Genomic DNA, 18544 nt, shown 5'->3' with positions numbered 1-18544 from the left:
GCCTGTTATACTGTAATCTTTTTTTTATTATATTATAATCATTTTTCTGAACAGCTGGTTATCAATTATAGGTTTCACACATAATATATACGCAATAAGTTGTTGAACAAACAGGTTCCGTTTTTAATCTGCGTGGGTGTAGTTAAGCCATTAATTCCAAAGTAGGCGGTCTTTAGGGGCGGGGAGAATGCATATTAAGATTTGAATCTGACCGGTTAACAAGCTTTAACCATTTATTACTCTCTTTCCTGTTATAGGTTGATTTGTGGATGTCCTGTAATTAGTAAAACAGCCACTAAGCTTGTTTTCATGGGTTGCTATCAGAAAAGTCACAGGATTGCTAGAGTGATGTTTTTCTATTTCAACAGGTGCCACAATTATTGCAATTCACTCTAAATCGAGTTGCGCATAGAAATAATAATTACTTGTTTCTACACGGGAAACTTTTGTGCTCTCATTCACATTAACTGAATGACTCCTCTGCAAAATCCACTAATATAAACTCTACTAGTATGCTCCCTTAATAAATAAAACTGAGGTTTAAAGAAATTGAGCAACATTTCCAAAATCACCTAACTAGTATGGGGCAGAGTGGACTTGAACTTAAGTCTTGTTCCACGTAGCTGAAGTCCTTGAACACCATGGTCTATGACCTTTCAAGGGCATTTGTGAAGAGTGCATACAGTAGGTCAGTCATCACCAATTACGGAGACAGACTAAACCTTTTGATTCCAGGCAGAAAAAACTACACAGACCAGTTCTCAGAGAAACAAAGACAAGACTGGTCCCAGAGGAAAAACAAAGCATAAATCCTACCCAAGTCACAGCCTGCCACATGAATGACTTATCTTGGCAGGAAAGGGTACGTGTGTCTATAAATACAACTGTGGATTGTAAATGTATTAAAAAATCAGAATTCAGGTCCCACCTGTTCTGTCCTAAGTCATCTTCTATGCAGTCTAGTGCTTGAAGAAATGTTGGCCTTTGCAGTTAACAGTCATACATTGGCAAGAATTATTTGTTCATCGAGGATCACAGGCTGAATTGATTTTGCAGTAAATGCATGCTTACTGCAAAGTAATACAAAAAGTAATGCAAAAAGTATGCATTTTTAACAGCCAATAAATTATTCAGGTTTAAAAAAACCCTTGAAAACAGAAATGGTGAGGGGCATCTGGGTGGCTCAGTTGGTTAAGCATAACCCTTGATTTCGGCTCAGGTAATGATCTCATGCTGGGCATGGGGCCTGCTTAAGATTCTCTCTCTCCTTCTTTCTCTGCCCCTTCCCTGCTGAGGTGCAGGTTTGTGTGCTCACTCTCTCATAAATGAATGAATGAATGAATGAATGAATAAACGAACACACAAACAAATACATAAATGACAGAAATGGTGAGAGACTGATTGAGTCTTGCAGCAAGGGAAGTATTTGAGGGGAAACAATCCCTGGGGCAGTGGAGGTGGTGCAGGAAAGGGGGCACTGGTTGTACTTTTAGGCTTGACTGGCTTGCTCTTCATGTAACAGGGTTAGACAGACTCCTGTGAATCTTCAGAGGAACAAGAAAAATTGCTTTTTTCTTATAAATGTCTTAGTAGCCCTTGTTCTTGTTTTGCCACCATTTTGGTAATAACCTTTCAGATGCCTCAAATCTTTTACAAAATTAAGACTTAAATGTCGGGGCGCCTGGGTGGCTCAGTCGGTTGAGCTTCCGACTTCGGCCCAGGCCATGATCACACAGTTTGTGGGTTTGAGCCCCGAGTCAGGCTCTGTGCTGACCACTTGCTCAGAGCCTGGAGGCTGCTTCGAATTCTGTGTCTCCCTCTCTTGCCCCTCCCCCACTCATTCTCTCTCTCTCTCTCTCTCTCTCTCTCAAAACTAAATAAACATTTAAAAAAAGACTTAAATGTCAAAACCAGCATTGGATATGTACACACTTTATATTATATATATACATATGCCATATATGTATGTATATATATTATATGCCATATATACAGTCCTCTACTGCCTACCATTTCCCCAAAGTGGTAACACTGAGAACTATCCTAATGATTGTGTGCTAAAAAAACAAAACAAAACCAAACAAAAGCCTGTTACAGTTATACCTTAACCTATAAGGGTAACCCCAGACCTTGTAGGAAATCATACTTTTTTAATTTATTCAGTACCTAATATGTGCCTCATACGTATAGTAAATCTCAGTCCTTAAAATTGGTATTATGACTGTTTTACACATGAAGAAGCCTTCTGGATGGAAGGTAGGAGTGGAGTAAATAAATAGCTGTGGACATCTTGGCACCTGCCCATGGTACCCTTGGAGTCTATTCTCCTGGGGAATTAGGGGGCAATAATCTGCCTCCTAACAAAGATGTGTGTAGCCCTCAAAGTTGACCATGTTGGAGAAGTAATCCCGACCTTCATTTCCACAAGCAGCAGACAGACACAAGTATTAATGGAAGCTGAAGGGGATTCTTTTTCTGATATTAACATTTCTTTGTTCAATGTCCTGTCTTCAGTTACCAGGAAAAAGAAGTGAGCTCACAGAGAGTGGAAATCTAGTTGTCCTCATTCACAGCTGTACTCCCTCAAAAAATACTGGGGAAGAAATAAAGTCAATGTGGGAAAATGGGCCACACACTACCAAAATGAAGAAATATATATATATGTTTTGTTTGTTTGTTTTTTTTTTGAAAGGAAGACTGCAACTCTGACTCATAGGAAAGAGGACTCCAAAGATGTGAAATCTGAACTGGGATCCTACTTGTGGGCCTGGTGGGCCAGGATGAAGCTTGCAGAAAAGGGTAAGACGGAAGGGTCAGTTGAGGACAGAATAGGATGGCTAGGGTTTAAACTTTTAAATGTGGATTCCTGATCTGAGACGTGTTTCTTCTTGCACTTAAGTCATTTACCCTTACATTTTCACACATCCCATGTTTATTTAAGCATTACTGTACAATTAAGCAATGCAAACCCTAGAAGACTGTTGGGATGAGATCTTTACTCCATGCCAATGGGGGAACATAAAAGACTTCAAGCAAGTTATTTGTTGTTAGGAAGCAAAATCAAATTGATTACATTTCCAAAGGAGTATAATATGGTGGAGACAAGGCCATCATGAGAAAATCATTTTAAAAGCTCCTAAGCATAAGCAACTCATGACTAAAGACACTGCACTGTTATGCAACATGAGTGTCAGGAGAACAAATTTACTCATGACTCATGCTTCTGTATTACACATCTTACTGGATGTTTCCTTCACCTTAAAGAAATGTGAACATAAGTGTGTATATAAAAATACCTGCTAACCAAAGCATGTAAACACAACAGCTATTAGGCTAAGAAAAATCTGTTGACATGGTGTCATCAGAACCACTCTTCCAAGACTGAGAGTTACTCCACCTTTTGAAAAGTATGGCCAGTAAGCCAACGTCCTGCCAGACACCAGCTAGCCCCTACTGCGTCTTCCGAATTGGGTCCTCCTGAACAGCCGGGACAAGACAGAAGAGTGAAAGCCCTGGGAAAGAGGTGTAAAAATAATCCCCCTGCCGCAACCGCACCCTACTCTGCCTGTCTTTTGCATTAAGGCGAGTAGGGAGAGACCCCAACTCTGCCCAATTCCAAGCCAGTGGGTCCCTCCTGGTCTCCTTTATCCGCCCACAAAACGCCTCGAGGGTGCGGACCAAAGTAGCCCACAAAGCGGCTGAAGCCAACCCACCAGTACCTGCTCCAGAGGTCTCCCGGTTGCCCCCCGGGTCATCCGGAAGGTCCCCGAGACTACATAGCTCTCTCCACCACACGATTTTCACCGACTTTATTGGCCCTGGACTTGGCGGGCCCCTCGCCGCCCACCTCCCCACTAAATCCCGCCAGCCTTCCATGACATCGAGTATATTGAAAAATATATTGCGGGCGGTTATGAAAAGAGCCTTTGCTGGGAAAGCCAGCTCCCCTGTGGTGGCGTCAGGATCACTTGCTCTTCGCCTTTTGACTCTCCGTCTTCTTGGGCAGCAGCACGGCCTGGATGTTGGGCAGGACGCCGCCCTGAGCAATGGTGACTTTCCCCAACAGCTTGTTTAGCTCCTCGTCGTTGCGGATGGCGAGTTGCAGGTGGCGAGGGATTATTCTGGTCTTCTTGTTGTCACGAGCGGCATTGCCAGCCAACTCTAGGATCTCCGCTGTCAAGTACTCCAACACCGCCGCCAGGTACACGGGCGCCCCAGCGCCTACTCGCTCCGCGTAGTTACCTTTGCGCAGCAGTCTGTGTACTCGACCGACCGGGAACTGGAGGCCCGCGCGGGAGGACCGCGATTTGGCCTTTGCCCGCACTTTGCCGCCCTGCTTTCCACGACCAGACATGTTTACCTCTCGCCAAAAACTCCTGCCTGCGAAGCGAAACGCAGCAATCGAGCTCTGAGCAAGTGAATGTGAAGTACTACACCGGAACTGCCTTTAAGACTTTGTGCTGACACTAGGCGGTGCCTTCTCATTGGGCGCAGCAACATCCTCAGTTCTATTGGCCAATGACAGGCAGGCTCCGCTTCCAACCAGCGCTCCTGGTTGAGGGACCGCCTTCTCCAGCTCTCTCCAATCAAAAGAGCAAACTCCTAGTCCTCATTTACATAACCCTCCATATGAATACGCAGGACCGGACCGCTCTGCGTTTGGGGCCTCCGTTGAATTCAGTGCATCCTGAGATTTGAACGTGCAAGTTTGCTCCAAGGAACGTCTTAAGAATTAAGGAACCATGGTTAGAAACTGAAAAATCTGGAAGAGCTACTCTGTCTACAAGTACGAAGCACTCCAGCAAGAAATACTAAAAGCAATTGAGGACGCAGGGTGAGCCCTACTTTGCTATGCCCGGTAGGTGGATTTTCTCACCGTATACAGCATCCTAACCAGCTAATTATCTGACTCTAGACCCCGCGCTTGTGGGCAAGCGCCTCCCTGCCGTTTCTTTAAACATGTGCGCCTTGTATCCTGCAAACTCAGATGCGCCTGCTGTTACTCAACAGTGTGGGGAGCTGGCCCCAAAAGATGCCTCGGACTGAACTGACCATCTGAACTATCTTAATCAGCCTAGATGACACTGGATCCCTGAGCAATTCTGCCATTCACAGGTTGCCAATCTTCGCTTCTAGGGACTGCGAAACTAGAGTGCTAGACTAGACGTGAATGCTTTCGTCAGAGACTGCAACAAGGTCGGTTAGCCAAAACCTAACATCTCTTGTCTTTGAGGTTATGAGCCTGAAAAGAGTCTCTGGATTCCAGGGAGAGGCCGCAGGAGCAGCACAGTTTCTGAAGCAAAAAATCTTGGCCCTGGTTTGCTCCTTATTCATCACCGCGCTGCTTTTCATGTTCTCCAAGGAGACTGAGGGTCTCCTTGTAGAGGAGTCCGGAAATCAATATGGTCGCCTAAGACATTCTGGTGGCACTTGGTAGTTCCCTTTCCCAGTCCTCTGCTGCCCCTGTGGTGCTCCAGTCCTGAAAAGGCTAAAAAGAATGGTAGCAACTGTACTTACCTAAATTGCAGAGCCATAGCATTTGGAACAAAATAAGTTTTGTGTTTTTTTTTATAAGAAACTATTTTTTAACAATTCACTGACATAATTTAACAATTATACAATTATACTATTTGTTTTAAGCACATTAAAATAAGCAACATTTTATGTGGATTATAGTATCCATTTAAAAGTAAAACAAATTTACCCTCCCACCATCCTAATTAAAGATTTGATTGCAATGAAATCACATTTTTGCCTATTTCTGTACGTGTCCTTATTGCCTAGAACAATGATTAACCTATATATACATAGTAGACACTCAATTGACATAGACACTCAATTGACATAGTAGACACTCAATTTGAAGTTGAGAAGCAGTATACTGTTATGATTAAGTCATTCATTCTGGAGCCAAACTGCCTTGGTCCAAATTCTGGCTGTACCACTTACCAGTTGATAAGCTCTGTAGGTATCCCAAAGTGTTTGAAGATTAAATATGTTAGTAAGCATCCAACAACTGCTAGATAAACTGAATAATAGACAAACCTCCGGTGCATTTATTAACATGTTATTGATATGAGTTTTGTAAATTTTGCCGATATTAAGGGAAACTTTTAACAATTATTATTTTGGATATGTTTTCCTTTTATTCTTGTCAGCAAGAGGATTTCTAACTTGAAAATGTTCTAACTTTGATTTTTTAGTCTTAATAAAATATAAGTTAATCAATCAATTTACTATTATAAGAATCCCAATCTCTTCAAGATCTGATAGACTTTTCTTTCTTCCTGTCAAGGATTAAAGTCATGTAGTACAATATGAGTATTCAGGATTTTTTGCAGTCATACACACAGTATTCTGAGGACTCTTTTATCACTAACAATAAAAATGTGTTATGGAGATGGGTAAGGATGGGTAAATTATAAGCATTTATACCTATCGAAAAAATTACTATAAAGCTTTTTTTAGAAAGTTAAAGACTCGGGACAGGGAGTACAATTTACTACAATATTCCTTCCTCCAGATGTTAAGTGCCTGGGAGAGAGTTATGAATCATCCTCTAAATACTGCTGCCTTTTATCAATAAAACCTTTTGGGAGGACAGAGAGTCCTGTATCCTAGAGCGGTGAAACTACTGAGAGTTTCATTTTGTTCAGGGATTCTCTTAAGAAAAAGATTGAAAGCCTCCTGATGAGCTATTTGCAGTACAAATCACTCTTTAAAGCTACGATCATGGGCTCTATTATCTTAAGACCTCTGAATTTTAAAGTGGAAGATGTGAGAACCTAAAGTTTGAATGAAATAAGAAATTTACTTTATTTCAACTAAATAATCATAGAAATCGTTATTTGTTGAAAAGCAAAAGTGCGCGGGGTTGGGGAAGAGGGCAGAGGAGGCAGAATAATCTGTGAAGGGCGCACAAGCAGTGATAAGGAAAAGTCTGGGAGGAGGGAGGAGGGGATAAGATCTTTTTTGAAACAATTTTAATTCTTTCTTTGCGTGGGTCACAAATGAGAAAAAAGTATTAAAAAATCTCCTCTGCCTCCCACTAGTGACTTGAAAAAGATCCACAGATGAAAAGGTGTAAAGCTAATTGCTTTGAAATCTAACAAGATATAATGCATTCCCGGCTACTATTTATTTTTCATGTTAGTCTGGGAATGCTGTTATTAAAGTAAGCATTCCTAGAAATCGCGCGCGAGAATGGGTATAGGGGGGACACGGAAGGGAGGAGCTGGGGAGAGGAAGCCAGCGCGCATAAATCTGGCCTATTTTTATTCAAGCGTTGAGAAAACGAAATACCAATGAGTCTTTCCTCAATTTTACAGTAAAAGTACCAAAAAGCTTTCCCAAGAAAGCAAACAACGAAAGTCAGCTCCTTCTCCTCACAGCTCCCTCCCTCATTTTGGGAGGGTGGAAAAAAAAAGTTCCTTCGCGCCTAGAGCTCCGCCCACTTGCTTGAGGTTTTCAAACAGGTCCGCCACCAGGCACTATAAAGCTTGGTCTCCAGTCTCGTACCCCTAGTTTCTTGCTCTTCGGCTTTCAGGTTTTTGCGCACTGAAAGGATGTCCGGTCGCGGGAAAGGCGGCAAAGGGCTGGGAAAAGGAGGCGCCAAGCGCCACCGGAAGGTCTTACGGGACAACATCCAGGGTATTACGAAGCCCGCCATCCGCCGGCTGGCCCGCCGAGGGGGTGTCAAGCGCATTTCGGGACTCATCTATGAGGAGACCCGGGGAGTGCTTAAAGTATTTCTGGAGAACGTGATCCGCGATGCAGTGACTTACACGGAGCACGCCAAGCGCAAGACAGTCACGGCAATGGACGTGGTGTACGCGTTGAAACGCCAGGGCCGCACATTGTATGGCTTCGGGGGCTGAGCAGTCCCGGCGGCTTATCTCCACATTTCTAAAGGCCCTTTTAAGGGCCCCCAGGACGTCAAGAAAAGAGCGAACACTTTGCACTTACTGTGTGAATGTGCAATCTAGACGCAGATCGGTGCATTGGATGAAATCCAGCCCGGTGCCCTGAAAGTACCTGTCCCGGAGGGTAGCTGCGGGTTGCAGGCGGCGGGCTTTGGGCTTCCGGGGAGAGGTGTGGGCGGTTAGTGTTTGCAGTAGGGGCCCAGCGCCGCTCGCATAGGATGTAGTGTGGGGCGTGCGGTACCGGGTGCAGACCTCGTTCTATGGTACACATACACACTGGGCTCCTGAGGTGACTTCGGGTTCCATTTGAGGGAAGGAGGCATCTCCACTGCAGAAAAACCACGTTTTAGATGTGGCGGTTGGCTTGTAAGCGGTCGAGGCCTCTGTCCCTGAGCCTATATACAGAATTCTATGCAAATTAGGGCTAGTTGGTGCTGCCTCCGATTGGGTCTGGGGACCACGCGTCAGAGGGGACGGGTCCTCGTCAGTGCGGCAAGGTTGCCTGGCTCCTGAGAACGCGGAAGTGCAGATAGCGCGGAAAGTGCTAAGTGCGGTTCTAGTGTGGCGCGCAGTAGTGCCGCCTTCTGTGAATATTTTCTTTGCTGACGTTTGAGTAGGAGGTGACCCAGTGCCGACGCTGAATAAAGGCGGCCAAGCGCGGGCGAAGTCGAAGGCGGGGCCAAGGCTCGCGGCCTCGGCCAGTGGCCAGCTGCAGTTAGCGGCATGGAGCGGGTGAGCATCCCGGCCCGAATGCCTGGCGGTGGTGCTCTGACCCCTGGCCGTGGAGATTCAGGAGTTAGCCGGCAGTGCGGCCAGGGGTGCGGGGCGGCATCATGCTGCTGTTCAGAAGGAGATAAGCCCTAGCTGTTAGAGTAAAAGCCCTTTTCTGAGCCGTCGGCGGGGCTGTGGGTGGGAGATGGACGGAGGCCCGCGTTCTGATAAATTCGGTGGAAATGGTGAGGGCGAGGTAGCTGTGTAATCGCGGGTCCTGCCCAGTGATTCCGCGGTGTGGCCTGGAAACCCGAAGCAAGGGGCGGCCTGTTTGAGGGCGCTTTCCCCAGGCGACTGTAGGATCAGGACCCTGGGGACCCGTCTTTGTGCTGGCCGGCAGGGGCCGCCAGTGGGGCGAGGCGGGAACGGAGCTCACTTGGAAACATTTCTAGTATTCTCCAAAAGGAATCTGGCATTATACCAATTATTGGGGGTCAGGCGCTTTGGAACACTTTGTGTCCCATTACTGCGTTTGATTCCCCAGCAAACTTATGAAGTATTTATTGCTATTTTACAGATGAGGAAACTGATAATGGGGGAGTAAGAATTGGAGGCAAGAATTGAACCCAACCCTGTTAGATCCTGCACCCTTCGGCCTTACCTTTATATGACACTGCTTCTGCCATGGAGGCCTCTTGGCCCTATTTGCTGATATTTCACTTCTAAGTATTTTCCCCTACTCCATAAAGACTGAAGTGTGTTCGTGATTCTGGTATTAATTAAATTTCTAGGGCACTGAGACAGTCCCAGAAGCTCAACTTTCTGTAATGCAAATGAAAAAAACTGAGTTACTTAAAAGAAACACCAAAGTCTGGCACACTTTGGTGCCTCTGTATTTGTTGACCGTGAAAGGGTGAATGTAAGTAGGTGGTAGATAGATAATGTAGCTATTAAAGCTCCAATTTAACATGAATCAAATATTAGGGTGAAGATTAGGACCCCAGTGGGTCATGGATATAAGTATTTGTATGGCAGTTCAATATATCTATTCCTTAAGTATTTAGCTTACTAGGAATTGCTTAATTTTTTTTTTTTTTTTTTTTTTTTTTGCTTTGTATTTTTGGTGATGGCCTTATTTCTTCCTAACTGCCTAACAGAATTCACGTTCTCCCTTGGAACATAGCTATTTTTGCTCATGTCTTACGCTCTTTATAAAATATAACCAAATTATTGGAGCACAGGAAATCTTTATATTTGTCTGTATGAGTCCTATGGTAGTACTAGCAGTCCTAAAGTAATCATGTTTTCCAAACCCAAACTGGGTCACATGATTTGAGAATACAGCAAAGTATCTGAAATTGGAACTGAGATTTTTCTGAAGTTGACTAATAAAATGCCTTACTGCAGGGGCCTCCGGGTGGCTCAGTCAGTTAAGCCGCCAACTTCCGCTCAGGTCATGATCTCACAGTTCATAAGTTTGAGCCCCGCATGGGGCTCTGTGCTGACAGCTCAGAGCCTGGAACCTGCTTCGGATTCTGTGTGTGTCTCTCTCTCTCTCTCTCTCTCTCTCTCTCTCTCTCTCTCTCTCTCCCTCTCCCCTGGCTCACACACTCTCTCTCCCTCTCAAAAGTAAATAAAACATTAAAAAAATTAAAATGCCTACTACAAATGTTTGTTAAAGAACTTAAAACTTCTCTGTAATGCCTCCCTTAAATGTGAACGGGATGCTGTTGAAATTAGCAAAGTGATCTCTTCTGGTTTTTGAATATTTAATGCCTCCTTTGTTCCAAGTACTGTTAAGGTTTGAAGATTCAGAGATAAATAAGCACGTGTCTGCTATCAAGAAGTTTCTAGGGGCGCCTGGGTGGCGCAGTCGGTTAAGCGTCCGACTTCAGCCAGGTCACGATCTCACGGTCCGTGAGTTCGAGCCCCGCGTCGGGCTCTGGGCTGATGGCTCAGAGCCTGGAGCCTGTTTCCGATTCTGTGTCTCCCTCTCTCTCTGTCCCTCCCCCGTTCATGCTCTGTCTCTCTCTGTCCCAAAAATAAAATAAACGTTGAAAAAAAAAAAAAAATTTAAAAAAAAAAGAAGTTTCTATTTTCTGAGTAGACATCGGGAGGGTGGTACACATGTGGTTTACTCTAACAGAGGGGTATGAATGAGGTGCTGTTGGTGTACAGAACAAATTTTGTCAGGTGTAGGGCTGTCTTCAAAGGTCAGATGGTATTAGAAGGGGAATGCCACACCAAGCTTAGGGAACAAATGTCATGAACAAAGGTCACAGTAGTTCCCAGGCCTGGTATATTGGGGACCTCCTACTGTTGGATATTTCATTGGTCCTGTGTACTAATCTCTGTGTATTTGTTTAACTGTATTGATAGTATTAATTAGAATGTACATTTAAATAGCACTTTATACATTTCAGATAGCTTTCATATAAGGAGGCAACCTGATAAGTACGAAAAACCCTGGACAGGAAATTGGGTCTTAGATGGTAATTGTGATCTTGTTGCCAAATATCAGTGTGACATTTGATTATTTGGCTTCTCAAGGCTTTGTCTCCTCTTATGCAGGAGTAATACTCAGCCCAGACACACGAGTGTGGAGACAAGCTGACTGTTGTGCCTGGTTTCCCTTCTGATCAGCCAGTGACTATTACCTGTAACCATTTGTTAAATACTTTATATATCACTCAATTTCTAAGCTCTCTTTTTTGATCTGGAAACCTTTCATTTTTCATGCATCTAATGTTATCATAGCTATAATTGCTAGTATTCTACATTCAGAAACACTTATTTCCAAGTCTTTTATTTGTAAGCACAAATAAGGAAGCACAAATATGTGTATAAGTAAGAATTTAAAAGTGGGATATAAAACTACATAGAGCACAATATTGATATAGTAAAATACTACAATTAATCTTTCCCTTTACCAACATGTTAACAGTAGTTATTAGTGAGTAGAGGTTTATGATTATTTTAATTTTCATCTTTAGATATTGCTGTATTTTCCGAGTTTTCTACAAGTATAAATACTTTAGTAATGAAATCAATATTTTTAAGTATTTTACTTTGAAATGAATTTTCACAAGCATGATATGACCAGAGGATTAATGGGAAGGTTATATAGTGCATATGGAAAGGATACATATACACATGCACATGTGTATGTGTATATTACAAGTGGGAAGAATGTATCATTGACATTACTCTACTATATATGATATTATCTATAGGTTATATATACCTTCCCCAAATAGCTTTGTCTGTATCTCTTATGTGACTTACATTTCACATGTAAGGGGTAAGGGTGTAAAGGGATTTCATTTCCTCAATTAGACCTGCCAACTGTTTCTTTGAAAGAAGAGTCCCTGATTTATAGTGGGAGACCCAGAAGGGAGATAAGGATTCTATAGGTAATCATTAACATTTAAATTCTTCCAGGGAATAGTCTTGCTTAAATATTTGATGAAATACGATTTTTGCAGTGGTTTCTAAATTCAGTGGTCAGAGAAAGAAAGTAATTTGGTTACATTCCAGGTTGTGGCCCAAAGGTAATAACTGCTGCCATCCCTTCTCTCAGCTTTACCATCTGTGTCCATTCTCTTTTCTCTTGCTTAGGTGGCTGCTGGCAAAACAGTCTAGTGCCTGTGGATATGTCTGTCCAGAATAGGAGATTAATTCTCTTCATTCAGTCTCCCCTAAGGAAGGAGGAGAAAAGAGCTGTCAAATGCCTCTCTGGACTGATAACTCACAGCTGTGATTATCCTTATCTTCCCACGGAAGCAGCGGCTCATGGCGGTGGAACTGATTCTGCCTCCTTTTAGTAAGCCTGGAAAGGCAATGTCTGATTGCAATTCTGTCTTTGGAATTTGAGGTGCATGATGCCTCTTTATCCACAGCTTGGACCCTAGTTATGAATTCTGGGACAACAAAAGAAGATTCACCCAACATCTGACATCCTTATAAATACTATAATCCACAGATAATTTCTGTTCGTAATATGTGTATCTTTAAGTATTTTCCATTGGCTATTCTTATGTCTATATTGGCAGTATCTCTCCCATCCCAGTTTGTGTTTGGAATTGTTTGATGAACCCCGTATACATATTTATGTCTATGTGGAGGTTCTTGAAGGATCCTGGATAACTGCTCCATTTCCCACCCTCAAATGTAACTGGTTTATTGAATATTCTCAACTCAGGAGACAAATGTGAAAACTTCATCCATTCTCTATCAGATCTCTCCTTTAACCTCATGATATCTTGAAAAGATTCCATTACGTTTTGGTCACTGTCTCAGTTATTAAAAGTCAAATCTACTTAAAGTTTCAATCTCTTATTCAGTATAAAAAACTTTTCCTTTCTCCATGGCTGACTAGCTCTAAGCTCAATAGATGTGGAGTGGGGAGGGGATGGTTTGTACTTTAACTTCCCACTATAAAACCTGGAATCCAGAGGGGCCCCCTTGTCATGAGCCTAGAGCAACGGGAAAATTTCAGGAAGCATCATGCCACATGTAGTAGCTTTGGGTAAGTCCCTTAACAAATCTGAGTTTCACTTTCCATATCTATAACATGGCAATAACAGCTCTCAGGATTTTATGACGGTTAAAAGGGATAATATAGGCAATATATGGCAGTTTGCCTAACACTTATTATACATTTACTAAATGCTGGATGTTACCATTATGATGATAAACATCTACTCATTCCCCATCCCTTAACCAATGACTTGTGTCCTTTTAGGCCTGACCTTGTTTGGAAGTTCTGATTAGCTTATGAGGGACTGAAAGTAAAATCTGTTCCTCTCTGACACCTTTTTGATTCCTCTTTAATTTTCCATAAATCACTGTAGAAATATTTATTTCATTTTGGACCTCTTTATATTTTCAAAGCAAAATCTATTATTTCATCTATTCCTTAAAACACCTCTTTAAGGCTAGTGTGCAAGTGTCACTCTTGTTTTTTGTAGTTTGGCAGACTCCTGTCCCTTGAATAATTATTCAAATTGCTGTAGCCAGTTAGTGGTAACATTATGCCTAAAACCCAGGCTGCATGACCTCTGCTTCCCAAAAGATATAATTGCCACATATTTATACTAGTGTCCCATATACTTCTATATTTGTAATTAGATGTTTCCACTCTGTAAATGTTGATGGGACATGCTCAAATTAGGTTAGGAATGTAATTGTATACTGGTGTTTGATAAGAATTCTAGGAGTCAGTGATAATGTATAGATAGTATAATGACCTCATAATTGTTAATGTGGTTGAAGATTAGGCATTATAAAAGTTGAAGCCCTTCTGAGTTTTGAACAGCATGAGTTCATTGTTAATAAATTATGCCTAACCTTTACTGTAACAAATTTAAAGACAGTATTAAGAAAAACTAGCAATCTTGCTACCCGGCCGAACTATTTTCATTTTTCATCAGTACCTTTGTGATGATAATTTTAAGTGTCAACTTGATAGGGTCAAGAAATTTGACCAAATGTTATTTTGGATGTTTCTGTGAGGATGATTTTTTTGTGGATGAGATTAGCATTTAAATCAGTAGACTTTGCCCATAATGTGGGCAATCATTTGAAGGTCTTAATAGAACAAAGACTGCCTGAATTCTGCCAGCAGACAGGTCTTTGAGCTTGAACTGCAACATCAGACCTTCTTGAGTCTCCAGTCTGCTGGCCGACCCTTAAGATTTTGAACTTGCCAGCCTGCATAATCATGTAAGCCAGTTTCTTAAAATAAATTTCTCTCTCTCTCTCTAATTTATAATATAATATAATATAATATAATATAATATAATATAATATAATATAATATAATTAATATAATATAATTAATATAATATAATTAATATAATATAATTAATATAATATAATTAATATTTATGATACTATATATTACATTATAATAATTATAATGTAAATTTCATAATATATATAATTTTTACATATAACCTCTCTCTCTCTCTCTCTATATATATATATGTATATATATATATATATATGGATAGATAAAACTTGTCTTTGTATATGCATATGTGTGTGTGTGTGTGTGTGTGTGTGTGTGTGTGTGTACATATATATTCTATGGGTTCTGTTCCTCTGGAGAATCTTGACTAATACAACCTAATATTTTGTCATATTTACACATGTTTTATATAGCATACTATTTTGCATTTTTCTTCTCTTAACTTATACCTATATGTAAAGTTACATGGGTAAATAATGATATTATATCTGTAAATTACCTTAATCTATGTACGAATGTTTTCCTCCACTGTCTTTTTCTCTTTACCCTAAATAGGTATTATATTATATATATATAATTGCTGGGTCATAGGGTAGATATACTATATAATATATATATTATAGATATACTATATATATACTATATATTATATATATACTATATAATATATAAGTGTATATATATATAATATATAAGTATATATAGTACATATATATATATTTCTCCATCTCCTTTGTCCTCAACCTGACTTCCCTCTAAACCTAACCTTGGATCTTTTCCTGCACTTAAATGCCAAGTGTTCTGAGATACAGCCTATATTGATTGCCTCTACTTCTTCAAATCACTACTTAACCAAATTTAAAAACCTTCACCCTCACACTATACTGAAACTACTCTTAGGTTATCAAAGAGCTAATTATAAAAATCCAATTTTGTAACTTTTTTTCTTATTATAAAAGCAGTGCTTATTTAATAGGGAAACAATAGGATATAGAGAAAAAGCAAAGGAAACACATTTATTTTTTAAAGGAAACACATTTTTATTTTTTTTATTTTTTATTTTTTTTATTTTTTTAATTTTTTCAATATATGAAGTTTATTGTCAAATTGGTTTCCATACAACACCCAGTGCTCATCCCAAAAGGTGCCCTCCTCAATACCCATCACCCACCCTCCCCTCCCTCCCACCCCCCATCAACCCTCAGTTTGTTCTCAGTTTTTAACAGTCTCTTATGCTTTGGCTCTCTTCCACTCTAACCTCTTTTTTTTTTTTTCCTTCCCCTCCCCCATGGGTTTCTGTTAGTTTCTCAGGATCCACATAAGAGTGAAACCATATGGTATCTGTCTTTCTCTGTATGGCTTATTTCACTTAGCATAACACTCTCCAGTTCCATCCATGTTGCTACAAAGGGCCATATTTCATTTTTTCTCATTGCCACGTAGTACTCCATTGTGTATATAAACCACAATTTCTTTATCCATTCATCAGTTGATGGACATTTAGGCTCTTTCCATAATTTGGCTATTGTTGAGAGTGCTGCTATAAACATTGGGGTACAAGTGCCCCTATGCATCAGTACTCCTGTAACCCTTGGCTAAATTCCTAGCAGTGCTATTGCTGGGTCATAGGGTAGATCTATTTTTAATTTTGTGAGGAACCTCCACACTGTTTTCCAGAGTGGCTGCACCAATTTGCATTCCCACCAACAGTGCCAGAGAGTTCCTGTTTCTCCACATCCTCGCCAGCATCTATAGTCTCCTGATTTGTTCATTTTGGCCACTCTGACTGGCGTGAGGTGATATCTGAGTGTGGTTTTGATTTGTATTTCCCTGATGAGGAGTGACGTTGAGCATCTTTTCATGTGCCTGTTGGCCATCCAGATGTCTTCTTTAGAGAAGTGTCTATTCATGTTTTCTGCCCATTTCTTCACTGGGTTATTCGTTTTTCGGGTGTGGGGTTTGGTGAGCTCTTTATAGATTTTGGATACTAGCCCTTTGTCCGATATGTCATTTGCAAATATCTTTTCCCATTCCATTGGTTGCCTTTTAGTTTTGTTGGTTGTTTCCTTTGCTGTGCAGAAGCTTTTTATCTTCATAAGGTCCCAGTAGTTCATTTTTGCTTTTAATTCCCTTGCCTTTGGGGATGAGGAAACACATTTTTAAAAACTCTCCTGAGTCCTGCCTTCAGAGGTCATCACTGTCAACGTTTTAGTTTATATTATAGTATTATGTGCAAATATTATATTCACATGTAACTATATTATATTTGGGGGTACTTTAAAACATTTATAAACAATCAGAAAATCAGGATGATAGCATATATATTAGTTTAATATTTGCTTTTTAAACTTGTCAACATATCAAGAATATTTGCCATTAACTATTTTTCCAAATGACTTTTATTAAATGTTGTACAAACACACCATGATTTATTTAACCAATTTCTCACCATTTGACATTTTGTTTGTTTCCTTTGGGAGCTATTATAAATAATGCTGCAATAAATATTGTTGCACATAAATCCTATGAACATATCTGATTATTTACTTAAATAAATTCTACCTAGGGGTAGAATTTCTAGGTGAATGAAAGTGCACGACTTTTGAAATATGTGGCTCCCTGCCATGGAGAAATACTACACCCCTTTGAAACTCTCCCATATCTAAAGGAGATTTAGAAGTGCCCATTTCTCCACACTCTTATCAACCCTGAATAGTATCATATTTTTAGAACTACCATTGTTTCATATGAAAAATGGTATTCTGCTTTTTCATCTGAAAAAGATGCAAAATACGTCTCGGTAAGTATTTGTTGGATTAATAAATGAATTATTATGGAAAGATTGACTACTTGTTCAGATATCGATAGGTCATTTGGATTTTCCTTTTTGTGAATTTTCGGTGTTTGTTGAAACACCGATTTCGAAATCGTTTTAAAGAATCATTTTACATATTAGAAATATGATCACTGGTATGCCAATTTTTTCATCTATATTTTTCCAATTTCTCCTTTTCCTTTTTATTTTAATTTTTTAAATGTTTATTTATTTTGAGAGAGAGAGAGAGAGAGAGTGCGAGAGGACAAACAGGGGAGGGACAGAGACAGAGACAGAGACAGAGAATCCCAAGCAGGCTCCAAAATGTCAGTGCAGAGCTCAATCTCATGAATTGTGAGGTCATGACCTGAGCTGAAATCAAGAGTCGGACACAACTGACTGAGCCACCTAAGCACCACTTTATTTTAGTTTTGAAGAAAACCAAAATTTGAACATTCTTATAGACTTTAAAAATTACACAGTTTTAACTAAAAAGCCATAAGACCTGAAACCTGATATTGAGTTATGTGAATATAATAAATATTGGTTAGTGTTTTGACCTCAGAATTCAATAAAATATTTGCCCCTCCAAATAGCAAATTATGTGTTTGATTTGAGTAGGTGTGGGGGTCTTAGAACATTTAATCTTGCGAAAGGGATAAAGGGAAAGGTGGAACATTTCAGGGAGTCACATCAAAAATCTTATTTTTCCATGTGGCTGTGTAATCGTGACGAAAGGAAGAGTAGGTGTGCCTGAGAAGCAGGGGATAGGAATGCTTTGGTTTGCTTTGCCTGTAGCATTTTGCACAGTTAACAATTGTCTTTTTCTGGAAACATGAGTCTTTTGTCTTTCACAAGCATGTTAGTATTCTCTACTTTTGTGCAATCTCTTTTATTATCTTTATTTCCTTGCTCATCTTTTCAAATGCGAGTGTTTTTCAACATTCCATCCATCTTGTCTTCTTTTATCTGGTTTAAATGGATAATATTATTCACAAGTGCACTTTCCAAATTAGCACATTATTTTCTTCCTCCAAACTGCCCCTTATGATAAATTAAAACTGTGAATAACATTTTCTATTACAAATGTTGATACTGAACGAATCCAAAACATTTAGAGGCTTATTAATGCAATACAAAATAATTCCTTACTATTATGATAGTCCAATGAGGACGGGTATTCTTGATCAGAAGAGAGCATTCTTTCCTGACTAGATTCAGGTGTGTATGTATGTATGCTTCATTTTTAGTCGAGTGAAGCTGTAGGAAAATCAAAAATGTTCTTTAACACTGATCTGTCTTCTCACCTAAGTAAAACAGAACTTAATGGGACGTGGCTAAATA

General features: G+C 40.3%; 2 protein-coding genes and 1 long non-coding RNA gene across 3 annotated transcripts in view; 2 read left to right on the top strand and 1 right to left on the bottom strand.

The window, feature by feature from the left end:
- Positions 1-3792: 3792 nt before the first annotated feature.
- On the bottom strand, positions 3793-4756 carry H2AJ (H2A.J histone). Its single transcript, XM_060658315.3, has one exon. The coding sequence runs from the start codon at positions 4352-4354 to the stop codon at positions 3965-3967; it is 390 nt and encodes a 129-aa protein (XP_060514298.1). The 5' UTR covers positions 4355-4756; the 3' UTR covers positions 3793-3964.
- A 2791-nt stretch (positions 4757-7547) lies between these two features.
- Positions 7548-7925, top strand: H4C16 (H4 histone 16). Its single transcript, XM_060658317.3, has one exon. The coding sequence runs from the start codon at positions 7566-7568 to the stop codon at positions 7875-7877; it is 312 nt and encodes a 103-aa protein (XP_060514300.1). The 5' UTR covers positions 7548-7565; the 3' UTR covers positions 7878-7925.
- A 550-nt stretch (positions 7926-8475) lies between these two features.
- Positions 8476-18544, top strand: part of LOC144616938 (uncharacterized) — a 45985-nt gene continuing 35916 nt past the window's right edge. The window contains exon 1 of the long non-coding RNA XR_013556858.2: positions 8476-8654. This is a non-coding gene — a long non-coding RNA (uncharacterized LOC144616938). The remainder of the gene's footprint in view (positions 8655-18544) is intronic.

This window comes from Panthera onca, chromosome B4, assembly GCF_046562875.1.
Source record: "Panthera onca isolate mPanOnc1 chromosome B4, mPanOnc1 haplotype 2, whole genome shotgun sequence".
In the NCBI taxonomy this organism is placed as follows: Eukaryota; Metazoa; Chordata; class Mammalia; order Carnivora; family Felidae; genus Panthera; species Panthera onca.
This window is presented reverse-complemented; position numbering and strand designations above follow the sequence as displayed.

Bases quoted from the DNA above. Each gene is read 5' to 3' on its own strand.
- H2AJ (XM_060658315.3), bottom strand. From the start codon at position 4,354: ATGTCTGGTCGTGGAAAGCAGGGCGGCAAAGTGCGGGCAAAGGCCAAA.
- H4C16 (XM_060658317.3), top strand. From the start codon at position 7,566: ATGTCCGGTCGCGGGAAAGGCGGCAAAGGGCTGGGAAAAGGAGGCGCC.